This window comes from Drosophila mauritiana, chromosome 3L (assembly GCF_004382145.1).
Source record: "Drosophila mauritiana strain mau12 chromosome 3L, ASM438214v1, whole genome shotgun sequence".
NCBI lineage: Eukaryota > Metazoa > Arthropoda > Insecta > Diptera > Drosophilidae > Drosophila > Drosophila mauritiana.
Genome location: NC_046669.1, coordinates 2651093 through 2667696, shown reverse-complemented (window position 1 = coordinate 2667696; position 16604 = coordinate 2651093). Strand labels below are relative to the sequence as shown.

Sequence of the window (16604 nt, the reverse complement as noted above, 5' to 3'; positions counted from 1 at the left end):
TGTCATTAAAATACCAAAAAGCTTACTGTTTCATTAGCAAACTAGTTTGATTATGGTGAATTATTTAATAAGTACATTTGCTGCGGTATCACAATTGGGTAAAATGAAAATGGTATAATTATAAACCACAAAATATAGTATTTTCAATTTAAATATTATTAATATTTAGCAGAGTAAACACATTCATCAACCCAATTTAAATTTTCTATCCTTTAAAATTCTAATTTGCAGAGTCGACGCAAAGCGTGGACGGCGGACCTGCATCGTGGCGTTTAACGCTCGATCAGGATCTAATTGACACGCTCAAGGGCAACTTTCCCAGCTGGTTCCAGGGCTCAGCCGGCGGAGGAGGAGGAGGAGCAGCAGCCAGCAAGCAGAATCCGCAGCAGCACAATCACCAGCTGGCCCAGCAGAAGCATCACCAGCTGGTGGCCACCAGTGTCATACCCATAACCATTGACACGAAGCTCGCCGCCAGCAATACAAATACACTCCAGCAACATCAGCAGCAGGCGGCCATCCTGGGCCACAGTTCGTCGTCGGCCTCGCCCGCATCCTCCGTCAGTTCCAACTCCTCGAAGAAGTCCATCAGCAGCAGCCTGAGCAGCTGCAGCAGCAGCAGTAGCAACAGCAGCAGTTGCGGTAGCAACCATTGCAACTCCAAGTCCGTTTCCAGTGGAGCCAAGGGAGCCGGTTCAGCGACGGCGAGCAGGTTCCTCAACAAATCCACCTCGACGTCGCCCACCAAGAGCCTCTCGAGGACTTTAAAGGCCACCCAGAAGCCGAACGGCAACCACAAGGTTGGCCAGCTGGTCAAGTCCGCCTCCCTGCACAGCCTGAGCAGCGGAAGCAGCGGGAGCAGCAGCGGAAACAGCGCCAGCGGCAGCTCCTCGCTGCTGGCCACCATCTCCACGTCGCCGCTGACCACCGTCGAGCTCATCTCGAGCGCCGCCTGCAGTGGCCTCCTGGCCACCAGGCTCAGCGGCAAGGACTTGGAGCACTCCTTTCAGGACATTATACTGCTGCACGAGGCCTACGACGACATGTCGGAGGGTGAGTTGTGTGCCGCACTTGAAGGATCTAAATCCTTGGCATCCGTCTCCTAAATATGCTTTTTCTAATATCTGCTACCATTTTCAGGTGAGCAGCGTTTGCATGCGACGTTCCTGGGCAGCAGCGATGATGGCAACAACTCGGATTGTTACGATGCCAGACAGTCACCACCAAAGGCCATCGTGGACTCCAGTCCGCTGCAGCCTGCGATGGACAAGAATAAGGAATGTAAGTTGACCTAAAATCATAGTAATTCTGCGTTTTAAATATAAAACAAACCATCCAGTGAGCGGACAGCTGGCAATCAATCTACTTAAAAATGCTTCACTGTACTCACAAAACCCTTCGGTTGTTAGTTCTTCGCTTGTTTACCCAATGTTTGTCGCCCACATTGGTCATCTTTAGGCGGCTGTTTGGCATTTGTCATCTGGTGCCTCCTGCTTAGTCATAAATGCCAGCCAGAGCAGCCGAGCTGCCGAGCTGCGATGCCCATCACAACGATCATCGGTCGCCAGAGTCATCATCATAATCCTCGGATGCCCGTCTTATTATTGACGTTCGTCTGGGGGGCAGTGAGTGGTGCGGTGGTGGCTCATACAAGGCGCACACAGTTTTAATGAAGCTGTCACGGCACAACAGGCACTTAAGGCGTACACTTGAGGTGCCACGCCCCTTCGCCAGCGGCCAGCGGTCGAAAACTCATTCAAAAATTGTTTTTATATTTTGTCAACAGTTTTCCGTTCCGTTCTTGTTGGCTGGCCTACATATTTGCTTGGCATTTTGAGTGAGCAGAAATATTCTTATTAATTTTGAATGGCCCAAGATGACAGGCCCAGTGTGTGGATATAGCATATACATTCGTGTACTATATGTGCTGCATAGTCGCTAATAGTTTTGACAGCTCTTGTCGCCTGCACTTGCACGATTTTCGAGGTGTAACCGGAAATGGGCGATAAAGTTCACGCGCCCTGACCCTGACCGAAAAGGCTCTGTGAATCCAAATGTTTATGGGGCGGGCGGCAGGGTTTATTTCTCGCCGAAAACTGCCAAAAATGTATGGTGAAAATTTCCGGCAGGCGCTCAACGAGTTATCCAACAATAAACTGCATATTTAGCAACAACCACCAGTTCTCGCTGCCTGTTGGTCAGTTCGATTCAGGGTGTGTGTAAACATTTTGCGAAAAACATTTATTATAAACACATGGCTGGCAGTCAATGATGGCGGCGCTGCAGAAATGTTTTGACAAATAAACACGCTGCACGCGACTCGGAAAATCGGGGAAAAGCGGAAATAGACGGCGGCAGGGTGACAGTTGTAAAGGCATTTTTACATGCCACTGCACAGTGGTTCGGAATTACCATATCTACATTAACTTGATTTAAATATTATATGGCTTTACGCTTCTCACAAAGAGTTTTCAGATCACACTTCTTAATCCAATGAAAATTTGAAAAAATGTTAATACTTTTCTGAACACTCTACTGCCCTCGTTACCCCACTGTGCCTGCCCCTTGCTTGTTTTTTTCGTGCACTTGCCTAGCTGGGATGATGGCGTCTTGGTTTACTCAGAGCTACGTTGATCACGTAATCGATTTTATAATACAACATATAGACACGCAGTTAGCCGAACTCATTTGTGTGAACTCACTCTTTCTCTCTCTTTCGGCCAGCTTTTCCCGCTCTCCGTGGAGATTTTCAGAATTTTTCCCGGCAATTGTTTACCTGACCTTCGCCGCAGGCACTGGGTTTTCTCGAAGGCGAAGGGCAGCTGACCGCAGCGAAATACACACATTTATTGCCTATCGCATAAAAACTTTTATGTGTTTAATTTGGAATTTATGTTATTGTTTTTATCAATCGAGGGTGTTGGATCTGGAGGTGTATGTGGCGTGTATCGACGAGCAGCCAGAGCACATTTCGCGCATAATTAATTTACGGGGGCGACATTGTTTCGTCACCGAGGAGATTTTCCAGTGTTACAAGGCTGAAAACTCAAGTGTTTTCCCAGTCTGCCATAAACAACAACAAGAATTTGTTTTCGGGTATTTTTTGTTTTTCGCTGCTGTTGCTGTTGGTGTTTTGCACACATTTTTGTGTGGCACACTTCAATCGTAAAATCGCCAACAGCTGCCATCGTCGTCTGAGACAATTACGCGCCTTGGCAGCTTTCTTGGCTTTTTATGATGATTTCCGACAAAGAGCCCAAATTACTTTAATAACGTCATCGTCACTTTGATGTCGACTTTGTTGTGGCGTCAAGTGTTTTTTTTCGGTGTCTGCCTGGGCAGCACCAGCACCGAAAACTAAATACAACGACTAAAAGTCTGCGACTAACCCACTTACTTAGATTGCACACTTAATGCACACCAACCGCAGAAGTCGAGAGTGCAGGATGCCAAAAGAGAACTATGCACTTCTCTGCACTGTGAAATGTTCCTCAAATAACTTCACTTTTAATTGGCTTGTATCAAAAAAGATGCAAAAAGTCATTTGGGAAATTCAAGGATATTTCTGCGGTGAGAATCGAAAACCTCTCCCAAAAATGCATGAGAAATTGTTAAGAATTTCTGCTCGTACTGCATCTCTGCAGATTTCCAGGCTTAAATGCTTATTCCTGGACTTGGTTAGTAGCCGCAACCACACCATCCGGTGCACTGCCCTTCGCCTCCGGGTGGCATTTGCTGGCCGGAATCGCCGTGGGGGCATAAGATTTTGTGTTTTCGTTTCATTTGCGGCTTTGGCTTTATTTACCGTCGGCTACTGCCAGCCTACTGTAGATGGATGGTGCCCACTCCTCCACTCCACTCTTCTGCCAGTGACCTGCGCCTTAATGGGCTTTATTTCGTTTTAATTACATGGCTGGGTGGCCATTTTGTGAATCAATTTCGCCACTGCCCGGAATGCTAATTGAAGGTAATGATATTAGGACAGCAGGTCGTATGCTTAATATGGCAAAACATTCCCTCGAGTCTGAAATTACATTATACAATGCTCGCACGCATTTAATCGGCCATTCCGATTTGATGTTGAAAGGATAATGTCCCATTAATTGATTATTTTATACGCTTTGCGATTATAATTAGAGCGACTTCGAGAGACCATTGTCTCATCTTTCAAAGTCAATTCGGGGGCTTATGGAGGTTCCTTGTTCCTTGTTTCCCATTATTTATTTTCCACCAGTCTGTCACGCGGTCCTCGCTTCACAGCGGCTTCCATCGACTGGATGCCAAGTTAATTGACATCAATCTGTTATTTAGCCGCCCGGAGCAGTGGCAATCTAATCAGATTATTACGCATACGCCCCATGGGGCCACACCTTCGTCGCCAGTCGGCAGCTTCTGACTTTGGCTTCGGTTGGGCTTAAATATTTAATTTTCCAGCCCGAACTTTTTACTCTTGGGTGTGTGTATATATATATATATTGTTCACACCATAATAGCCCGCACATAAAGATATTAAAAACTTTTCCTTTTTTCGCGCTGCCTTGTTTCTCCCATTCGCAGCTGCCTCTCGACATTTATTGCCATTGCCCTGGCATTGTCAAAAAGCTAGGAAAAGGCAAAGTTTTCGCCCAAAATTATTTCCCCCAGCTGTTTCGAGCACTTTTTATGGGATTTCTATGTTTGATCTCCACTCCCCCGCGAATTGTTCTATAATTTACGATTTTTGTGGTTTTTGATTTGTTGCTAACAAGTTGTCGGCCAGCTATGGTCCCATGCAGCTTACCTAACTTTTTCTCCCAGCTCTTAACTTGAAGTTCAATAATTTATTATTAGGCATAGAATATCATTGATTACTTACTAACACTATTTGCTGCTTAACTAACTCGCTTCTTTGGTTCTCCATTTTTTGCAGCGCTCAAAGTGAAGCTCATGGTGCGACGTCCACACTCGCAGCTCGTCGAGCAGGGCATCATACCATGTAAGTAGAGGGGTCCGAAAAGCAGATTCTATTCCTGCCCCGGGTCACAGCATTTAGCCGCTTAGTCAGATCGATAAAATACACATTAACCTCACTTAGCCGGTTCAGAGCATCTGCTGGCGCCCAATTCATCGGCACCCAAAAAGGATATGCAAATACTGCCGTCGAACATTTCATTTCAATGGCTTTCAAATTTATGCGCAAGGAAAAGGCGAAGCCGAGGAAAAGAATCCTGGAAAATACGCAAATTTACAAACTAATTCAAAGCCCTCAACGCAGCCGAAAGTGAATTTGAATTTAGATGATAAATTTGTAGCAATGCTGAGGCGCCAAAAGCCGGGGAAAAAAAAGCTGAGCCAACTTTTGGGCACTGGATCAGAAATACATTTTGTGTATCCAAATAGGAGTAGGGGTTCCTCGACGTGGCTAGGAGATGCATTAGTGTATTAGATGTTGATGAGCCGATGATGTTTTCATATTCCCTTTACCTAGATTTGTAAGCATTTTAAATAGCATCTTCCTTCTTGGGGCAACTAATAATTATTTTAGTAAAAAAATGTTGCTTAATTGTAATGTTTGTATATATTCAACAGCTCTGAAAACCTCGCCCGCTATCCACGAACAATGCAAGCAACTGGAGCGCGCCAAGACCAGCGATCTGCTGAAGGCGAAGATCCAGCAGCGACCAAATCGCGAAGATCTCGAGAGGCTGCACATTCTCGAGGAGGACGAGTGCCACATCGATCCCAGTTTGGCGGAGAAACAGCGGATGCTGAAGAAGGCTCGCCTGGCGGACCAGCTCAACTCTCAGATTCAACACCGTCCTGGTCCACTGGAGCTAATCAAGAAGAACATCCTGCACACGGAGAAGCCGATAGAGAAGATTGTCAAGGAGGGACTCGTATCCTTCAAGGCAACCAGCGAGGGTCTGCTCACGAGACCCCAGCATCCGCACAGTTATGTGACCTTCGATGATGATTCCCTGAGCTCTGAGAGCGATACGAGGCAGACTCCGCCGCGTTTGGATGAGGCTATGGTCGGCACCTCCAGTTCACCCACCGATGTTCTGCAGGCGGCGGCTGCCTCAGCAGGAATAGTGAACATGGCCTTGACCATGCCCACAGCTGGTCAACTGGTGGTCACCGCGCCACAGATTCTTCCCCAGCAGCAGCCACCGAAGGCTATAGTGGTGCCAGCACCAGTGCCACCACCTCCGCCGCCGCCACCACCACTGCCCTTGGCCAGTATCATCAAGGTAAAGCAGGAGACCGCCAATCTGTACGAGGAACTGTGCCAGAGTGTCACGGGCACCACGGCAAGTCCGGTCAACCATCTGTACTCGCCCTGCTCACTAGCCTCTAGTACTTCCACACTAAGTCCGCTGTCTTCCATCGCCTCTCCGCCACCACCACCGATGACCACCACACGACTGCACCTTGCTCCCGTATCCGTGAAGTCCGATGCTCCCGGGAAGGATAAGAACCGAAAGAAATCCAAGTCCAAGCCCGTGTCCAAGGCGCGCACCATTAAATTCCACGAGTACAAGGGTCCACCGAGTGCCGCCGGGCAAAAGCAGGATCAAACGCAGCCGGAAGAGACCTCCTACCAGCTGATGTTGGAGCAGCAAAACTGTCTGCTAAAGTTCCTGGAGAACCTCAACAAGAATCAGTCCATCATCCCAGCGCCCAGTGCGCCGGGTGTTATGCTTCCAGCAGCTCCTAGTGCGACCAATAACACCATCACGGTAACTACAAAGACGGTGCCCGCATTGGCTTCGCAATCCGCTCCAGCTCCAGCTCCTATCAGCCTGCCCAATACCATATCCATAACGAGCAGTTCCGGAGGAGCTCCACTTAATTTTGGAGATGCCGCTATGCTGACGCCCACGCCGGCGGCCACACCCACACCGCCCACCCTGTCGTTGATCGCTACACCACAGCAACAGTTGCAGCTGCATCAGCAACACCAGCAGCTACACCAACCAACTCCAGTGCAACACCCACCACCACTGCCCTCGCCAGCGCTTTCGGTCAGCTCCTCGATTCCGCCCAGTCCGGCCACCAGCTACGCCGAATCCACCACCAGTTCCATCACGGACTTGACCCGACTGGAAAAGATGAAGGTCTCTGACCTGAAGCAGCATCTCAAGCGCAGGAACTTGCCCGTCTCCGGTCCCAAACCACATCTGATTGAGAGGCTGAAACCGTATCTGCCCCTGGAGCCTCTGGATAGCAATGTAACACCCGCTCCGACCTCCAACAACAGCAACACCACGCCCGAGGTGATCACAATTAGCGATGCCATGGACACGAGCAACTGCGGTTTGTTGGAGCAGCCTCCACCAGTGACCATGTTGGTTTCAGATGCAAGCATGGAGCACGAGCAGATGGATGTGGTGCAGCAACAGATGGATAACACGCATCCAATGACGCTGCAGACCATTCTGCCTCCACAACCGCAAACTGCAACCATAATCCTGACCAACGAGGAGTTGCTGAGAGAGCAGCAGCGCAAGATCGACGAGCTGCAGAGGCAATTGCAGCGATCGCAACAGGAGCTGCAGAAGATACGCCAGCGGCAACAGCAGCAGCAACATCAGCAGCAAACGGTTACCGCTCAAGTGGTGAATGCATTGCCTTCTCAGCAAATCACGCTGATCACCACGACCTCGAATGGGCCGCAGCAAACACTGACTGTAATGCCGCAGCAGGTGGAGAAGAATGTTTCCGCCAAAGTGACGGTGAAATCTACTGGAGGCAACAGCAACCATAAGGTAAATGGACTGCAACAACAGGGATCCGCAGCCAAGAAGCCAGCCAGCAGCAACTTGAACAGCAATAGTAACATTTCCTCATCGAATCCGCCGCCAATCAACCAGAAAATGGTGGTCAAGCAGCAGCTGGAGGCTAAAATCCAGAAGCAAAAGGCAGCGGCAGCGGCCGCCGCACAGCAACAGCAGCAACAACAACAGCAGCAGCAGCAGGCACTGCAGCAACAGCAACAACAGCAGCAGCAACAGGTGCGCCTGCTCACGCAAAAGACACAAACTGTATTCATTCCATTCAACAACAACAATCACATAAACAACGCTTCTGCCAAGACAACAACCAAGAAATCCAATGTGCCCGCCAACAATACAAATACAACCACCACAACCATGATGCAAGCAGCCAAGCCGGCGGCAGTAGCGACGGCAGCAGCCTCGCCAGCCACTCAACACCACAATAACTTGGGCCTGCTGTGGAACGAAGGAAATCAGACCATACTACTGGTGGGTCTGAATGATCAGCACATGACGGCGCACACGCTGGGCAATATCAGCTTAACGGCCACCACTACGACATCAGCAGCACCGCCAGCGGCTACTCCAGTTGCAGCATCTACGACAGCTCCGCCAAAGAAGATACTGAATGGCCACCAACGCACAAACTCCCTGCCCAGCATTGTCTTTCCCATCGAAAGCAAGTCCATCATTACACAGCAGCAGTTGCAACAACTCCAGCAGCAACAACAGCAGCAACAGCACTTCCAGCCTGTCCAGCAGCCACAGCAGCAGCAACTCAACCAAGTGGACATCAAGCCTGCACCAGCACCACCGCCGCAGTATGAAGAGGCCACCAAGCAGTTGGCGGCCAGCAAGGCGGCAGCTTTAAATGGCCTTCTGCCGCTGGTCAAGATTAAGGAGGAGCCCGTTCAGTCGCCCGCTCCTGCTGCAGCTCCCCTGCCGCAAACAGCTCCTCTGTGCAAACGCAAGACGGCGAGCATTAAGTCCGAACAAGTCAGCGATGTTCTGGACATACTAATCAAGCAGGGTGAACTGCCGGAAAGCGCTGCTCTGGAGCCCATTACACCGTTGACGCCGCTGCCCGAGTTGTCCATGTTCAATGGAGCCACGCCCACCACTGCGGCTGGTGGAGCCAGCATAGTACCGCTGGTGCCCAAGCTGGAGACGCCAGTTACGCCAGTCCAAAGCCTCGACATGGCCATGGACACAAATGACCAGCATGTGGGCTTTGCCAGCAATCAGGCCCCGAATCATGTGTTCATCGAGAGCATAGACATGGCCTCGCCCCTGCAGACCGATTCAAGCGCCATTGATGCTGAGAGCGTGGCCAAGACCTTAGATATTTTCCTGGAACAGCACCATGCCACGCCGCCTCCGAGCACACCGCCCAAAAGTTGCCACAGCGGTAGTGATAAGCCAAACAGCCCGGATGCCAAGCTCAATCACTTTGATGAGTACGAGCTGCTGGAGCTTATGTCGCAGCAACTTGAGATGGACATGGGAGATGACTCCAGTGGCTATTGTCACGCCTCGGCGGCGAAGAGCAGCAACAACAACGGCAACCTGCGACGCGATCTCAATCCCAGCCTGCAGCCGTCCATCAATGAGCTGCTGGATGCGAGCAGTCCCGACAACGTGCTGCTGAACAATAACCCGGGTGCCGATGTGGACTTCGACGCGGATAGCTTTGTGGCCCAACTGAGTCAGCACGTCACCGGAAATGGCAACAGTCCTGGGGTCAATTGCAATGGATCCATTGAATCCTCATCATCGGCGGTGAATAGTCACTTTGGGAGTCACAGCACACCAATGGATTGCGATGATTTCGAGAGCACACTCAACTCTTTTATGCAGGCGGTGACCCAACCGCAGGCGGGCCAACACGGCGAATACGCGACGTCGACGAGCATGGCCAATGGAACCGGAGGAGGAATGGGCGTGGACAACGGCACCGGTGGGGCAGTGGACGCCTTCAATGCGAGTGGCGATATATTCGATCTGTTCAACATGGACGATTACAAGATGAACTGGGCGGCGGGAGATTTTACAGTCTAGGCGGTTTTATGTATTCATATGGCCCTCGAAGCGGCAGGGCAGAATTTTCTAGAATTCATCAATATATTTCCCCAACTTTGTTCCGTATCAAGAAAAAACAAAACTCACAATCCAGCGTGGTGCTCACTTTTCTGAAAATATTCCTGAAGAATTCGTTTCGAAGAAAGCAAACACACACACACAAACAAAACAAATCCTATTTATTTTCTAAATGCATTTAAAACATTTGAACGTCAGTTGAAATTTCGAAACTTTACTATTTCCAAGAAAAACTAAAAAGAATGCCAAAATTGCCGGGAGTTACACTCCAAAACCATACTTTTGCACCCTTTCCTGTATAAGCAAGAAAAACAAAAACCATAAAAAACAAAAAACAGCCAAAACATTTAGAAAAGCATAACAAGTAAAACTTATCATAAACTATCATTAAAACGTAAGCCTAAAATGTTGTAAAGATCGATAAAGAGAGAAAAGAAAAACAAAAGTACATGTTTCTAATGAAGGTCATTCCAATTTGAGAATAATGCGAGTGAAATCTAACTAACTAAACCGAATGGAAGAATGAATGAGTTGAGTCCCAGGATGCGGATGCGGATCTGCAAAAGAAGAAGAAGAAGAAGGAGGGAGAGAAAGCGGCAAGGGAAAGAGAAATAAAGCTAATCAAAAAATTCTATAAAAATCGTAAAAAAAATATATTCTTGTTGTGAGAACGACTTAAGTGAAACACATTCAGTAATTTTGTTTTAAGTTCTATTTAAAATGAAATGAATTAAATTATTTAAAGCCTAGGCAGTGCTTATTTCTAATTTTAAAGCAAAATTAAATGAAATATTTAAAACACGATTTGAGAAGTATTTCCTGCAAGGAAAGAAAAAGCCTTTAAAGTAGTCGAAGCCACAAACCAGTTAAATTAATTTTAAACTCGGATCAATTTCATTTAAAATGTTAGCCAAAATATATATTCATATTTCTTTTGTTTTGCATTCTTAGGCACAGCGAATTCCGTTACTTAAACTAATTCTAATGAAAATATATTAAAAACAATTAATTTAGCTACTTCGTAAAGTAATTAAATCCTGCGGCGTGTACTTAACGCACATTTTGTAATCGTGTCTATCGCAATTCGGAATTGTAATCGTTCATCTTTCGTAAGCACACAAATTCGGCTAAGTGTATTTTATAAATTGGGAGCATGCCAAGCATTCGGACGTATATTTGAGTGTAGGGCTCAATAAAATAAATTATAAATGTAAACTGAGAAAATTAATTGATAAGCAATGGACACATTTCAATAGGAAAACAGCAGAAGAAAACCCCAATTCAAAATTGCAAAATGTGAGGAACTCAATACACCAATAAATATATATATTTTTGTATAAGCAAATATATATACTCTACGTTTAGATCTAGTCTAAAATTTCACACATTTCACCCGCAGAGCAAAGTTAATCATCACTCAACACTTGTTTACATTTGCAATAATCTGATTTAGAGTTGGATTGTAAGCTTAAAGTATATTTATCATCGACGCGCTTTAAACACAAATGAGAACGTTTCCATTATAACAATTCATATATATTAATTTAAGGACTACGTTTATTGTTAGTATCAAACTTAATTACCATAACTAAGCTTATTGTTTGAATAATTCTAAATTTAATTACCTAATTATCTAATTTAATATGTTGGCTTGAACAATTTTTGTGCGTTGCGTTTAAAAGAGATTTCATTTAAATACAATACAGAATAAACTCAATCACGTCATGAACTATGTGTACTTTTTTGCAACAGAAGGATTAGAGTCCATATAATAGTACTACATAACAAGTGATATACCGATATACTTATGTATACATCTATAGATATGTGCAAGAACTTAATGCGTAAATAAAACATTATTCATTTTTCCAAAATTCAGTGGCCAAAACACTCGGACTTCATTTACTTACCAAACTGATTAGTGAACGCAAACAAAAACTATTTGGCCCAGTGCCTTATCAAGTTTTGAACTCTGCGGAGCATAATAAATACGCATTTAAGCGCATTACGCCCCAGCGCAAGTTAAATTCCACATTAAAATTAAAATCAATGACAGAATAATACGCAATCATAATGATTTTATGGCAGCCGCTGCGGCATCAACAACATCAACAAAACAAGGCTTATCATTAGCCAAAACGGCCATTCCTTGATTGGCGGCCCACCGCCCACTGTGTGCGTTGGGGGCGGGGCCTTGGCCAAAATCTAGTCGAGTTGAGTTGTTTATTTTTAGACCCGAAACGAAATCAGCAAACAATATGACGCAAAATTGCAGCAGCAGTGGCAGCCATGAGTAGCCATGGCAACAATTGTCGGATATTCCATAGTTGGACGTCTGCCAAGCGTTATGGCTTACAGCTCGAGGACAAGAAAGGAGCACTCTGGGCAGTGTGGAGCACAGGACCTCCTGCTGTGCACTGCTGTCCCACACAGACACAATCCAGCTCCTTTAAAACTGAACCTGTCTTCGTCGGCGGAAGGAGGTGAATCCTGCCTATTCGTCGGACTTTAAGTCCGATTCCAGTTGGCTTTGATGGGAGCAACAATAGGTTTGCATAATTTTGGACTGTTTTCTGCATTTCAACAAAGCATCTATATTTAATTTTAAAAGGCTTTCAATTAGCTGCAAGGCTCTTCGTCGATTTCCTCTATTGTACATTTGTAAACTCAAACTGAAATCAATAATCAGCAATCCAGGTATAATTAAGCATGGCTTCAACTAGTCCCTTATGAGCAGCATCCCATTCACTGGTTTAATTAGGGGCTCAAGTGCCTGCCCGCAGAGTTCTGTGGAAGTATTAAGCTTAGGTAATCAAGCATTGTTCGAAAATTCAATACGGCTTAAAGCATTAAATTTAGAATCGATGGCCGATCCGCATTTTGCCCAATTAAGCTGTGCCATTACCTTTAATATCCATGGCAATTTATGCACCTATTCTGCGTTGTTTTCGGCCATTGTTGCTGGCAGCCACAGCGAAAACAACGGCGTCAACATTCCACAACAGCTGCAATATGTGCCAGCAACAGTTGCCCAGCAGCAGCAGCACCACAAAAAAGCCATCCAGCACCACAGCACCACCGCATCACCCACGCGAATCCACGACCGCCCATTGCGAACTAAATTTATACGGCGCTGACTGTAATTTGCGTTATTAAAATGGCGTCAGTTGCTTACCAAAGCGAAAAGTTTCGCCACGCCCCCACCATCGTCAGCAGGTCCTTGGTCCTTGGTGGCTCGTCCTGGGCGCTGAGTCCTTGTCACAGGAGCCCTGTGCTGCCGTTTCCACGCTCGTCTAATTGTGTTTGAGCTGCGCTACAAATAAGCGACCGATGGCCAGTCGAGTAAATTGAGATTTATTTCTGCGAATTTCGAGTTTAGCTAAGACACAAATAGCTTTATAGCAGGAAACCAGCAGGATAGCTAGTCCTGTGATGATGATTGAGGTGTCTCTAGCTATATTTTCCTCTGCTAATATTTAAATTAGAGAAAGTATATTCTATTTATTATTGCTCAAAGTGAAAGTATTGCAAACTATACTCTTTGTTTAGGTGCCTTTAGAACCTTGGTCCAACTTATGGACTTATAGTGGATTCCCCTGATCACCGCCCTATAGAGGTTTCCTAAACTGTTCTAGCCGAAGCCCCCAGGGAGGAGCAATGTGCGTACTTCTCCTTGGCTTTTGCCTTTTGACTCGGCCAACAGCAACAAGTTGACTTGGCCATCATCCTCCAGGGCCACTTCCTCTGACCCCTGCCACTGGACACCCCCAACGTGGCCCCTCCCATCCATAAGTCAAACTGTTGCTTTCATTTCTATGGTGTGAACTTTTCACTTTCCTGCCAGCTTTGCGCTCCCACTGATCGATATCAATTGATTGAGCCACGGAGCAGAGGCACACGTTCTTTGTGCCTTTTGATTAACAAAAGGAATTTGCAGCGCCCCACAAATTATGACCCACTCGACAGCAATTTCCCGGCACATTAATCAGAGTTAATTACTTTGTCAAATAAAGCGTTTTGAGCCACAGAAAGCCATTGCCATTGTTCCATCTGGCTTTGGTGTGAAAATTCAATTAACTTCGCGTTGAAAATAGGCAAAATAGCCAAATACAACCGAGCCGAAAATCTGTCTGGCAAACTATTTGCATTGAACATTCAACAAAACGGGAAGGACAACGAGGACGAAAACAGGCAAAACAATGGCACTCGCGATTTTTGCGTCATTTACTCAAGTTTATGCTGAGACCACTTGTCGTCCTCGCAAATTGTTCTAATTAAGAAGACCAAGTTGGCGACGAAGTTGGCCAAAAGGACGATGAGCTGGGCGTTCGGGCAGGTAAAATGCCAAATTAAAATCGTAATGAAGCACTTAAGTTGTGTTTTCTTAGACCTTTTCTGATACCCTCACAAAGAGTGCTTGGATTTTATCGGTGGTCGGGAATGTTTTCTGACTTTTGGTAACGTAAATATAGAATACATTGGTACTCAATTTCGTATCTTCGCTTTCATAGACAATTTTCTATATCCTTTTAATAGTGGCAGTTGAATATCATAAGTAATGGATTGCTTTTGAAAGGGTATTAGACACTCACAAGTTGACGACATTTTGTATTTGGTGCCTCTTAATTCAGCCATCTTGGTTGCTGGCGGGCGAGGATTTGAGATTCAAGTGGCCCCGGCATTAGCGTCAAGTGCTCGGCTGTCTTCCTTAGCGCTTCCACATAATTAAGTTGTAGCCATTGAAAGTGGGCAAAGGATTATGCCTGGTCCTCGGACTTTAGCTCTCCGACCGCCGCCCTCGGTCCTTTGGCACTTTTTTCCCTCCTGGCTGTCGGCATTAATTGAGTGTCATGGCGAATGCAAAATAAGCTTACGCATTTAGTTGGCATAACTGTCGGGGATAAACTGCCAGCTGGTCATCCAACTCCATGACAGTTGCACTTGCAATCGGGCATCGCAAAATAGATTTTTAAGCCAATCTAATGGCAGGCAAATAGCCGGGTTTTTCTCATTTCGAACAGATGTAATGGGGGTTAATGCTCAAACTAATGCCTGGATTTTGCATGTGGGCTTTGATCCACTCTACCTATGTATAGCATGATGTAAAAAGACAATCCTTAAAGTTTGATGAGTTCTATTATTATTTACTAAAATCCGTTGTTTAATTGGCTTCTAACTAAAAGTTTTTAGCTTTAATTCCATTGAATACCTTCAGCTTTGGAGACTTTAAAGCTTAGCCCTGAAAAGTAGGCTACAAATCGTGCATAGACTGGTATTTCGAAGTCAGGAGCCTCGAGTGCGGCGGTCCATCTGGTTTTTTAATCGATCCACCTCGCTGTTCCGACCCCTAGCCCTCGACACCCGACCTCTGACCTGTCGGACCGCCTGACCGTGGGTCAATATTGGTTTGCTTTACTGCGCTCGGTTTGATTTTGTTTGCTCTTGGCTGCGAGCGTGCGGAGCGAAAACTTTTGCCGCAAGACTCTCACACGCGCAGGATTCTCGGCGAGAATGTGTGCAAATGTCGGGGATATTCCATGGTAAACAAAGGCATTTGCATGAAAATGTTTTACTTTTACTTGGAGTTTTGTGTGTGACGAGCAAACGGAGGGGAAAGCAGCCCAGTGTTTGCCCTGTGTTTTTTCTTGCCTTCCTTTTTTCCCCTCGATGTGCACTGCTAATTGAAGCGGAGTCCTTGCAACACCCCGACGAAGTTAATGCCGCCTGTAAAATGGAAAACTTAATCTGAAAAAATCAATCTGCAATAAAAATAAAATTAAGGCGCGACGGAAGACCCCATAAAAAAGGAAGAGGACACGCCGGAGGCGTAGATGGCGACGGAGGACACATAAAGAGGAGCCGAGAAAAATGGACGCACGCAGGACCCTTGGCCAAAGGCAAAAGGTGTGCGTCAGGATTACGCGGCATTTCACCATTTCAGCATTTCGGCATACGAGCGGCAGTGGCGAGGGTCCAAAGGATATTCATAAATAAATATCTGCAGGCATACAAATTGATAAGCTGGCAGCCAGGTCCCGACCTAAGCCCCCCCAGAAGGCCGAGCCCAGGATTCGAGCCCCCAGACCCTGGCATCTTAATCGACAGACGCTGCATACCTTTTTGGGGGCCTGTGAAATCGCCAGTCAACTTCCCGGCCGAGGGGATGGGGCTCTCGAACAGGTCCAATCCAAACATCCCCCGATGACTGGCTGGCTAACAGGTAAACAGTGACTACACTCGAAAAAAAATGGTTCGATACATGCATGACAAAATGCGACGAAGGCAAAGTATTTAACTAAGGCGAACCTTAATCATCTTATATCATCTTATGTTATGAAGGTAACATTTCGAAATTTAAGTTTATCTTTAAGATTTAATTAATAGTAATTACTAATACTTAAAAAACTTTCAGACTTTAAGTAGATTTTCTAAGGTTTTTAGTGATTTTTCCAAGTCTACCCCTGCGCGATTTTTTCTGCAGCATTCTGATGCCGTTCGTCCTTCAACAGGCGCTGCTCCTTTCACACGCAACGCCCCAGCTCGCGTCCTTATTTTCCCTTTTCCTCCTCGCATTGGCACATTTTCCTTTCGCTGCCTCCTCAGCTTTTTTTCGCAGCTCCCCTCGGCCCCTCGCCCAATTTCTTGGGGCCCATTGAATTTCATTGTGCGCTCAAATTGTTTTGGTATTCAAGCTTAAAGCACGCGACTGCTTCTATGCCTGTGGTCGGCCATCCTGCTCCTTGGCTCCTT

At 46.3% G+C, this 16604-nt stretch overlaps 1 protein-coding gene across 1 annotated transcript in view; it reads left to right on the top strand.

The window, feature by feature from the left end:
• Positions 1–11580, top strand: part of LOC117141237 (myocardin-related transcription factor B) — a 38712-nt gene extending 27132 nt beyond the window's left edge. The window contains exons 2-5 of the mRNA XM_033304600.1: positions 232–1053; positions 1141–1281; positions 4910–4975; positions 5569–11580. Coding sequence (XP_033160491.1) covers positions 232–1053; positions 1141–1281; positions 4910–4975; positions 5569–9815 — 5276 coding nt within the window. The 3' untranslated portion in view covers positions 9816–11580. The remainder of the gene's footprint in view (positions 1–231; positions 1054–1140; positions 1282–4909; positions 4976–5568) is intronic.
• Positions 11581–16604: the final 5024 nt, after the last annotated feature.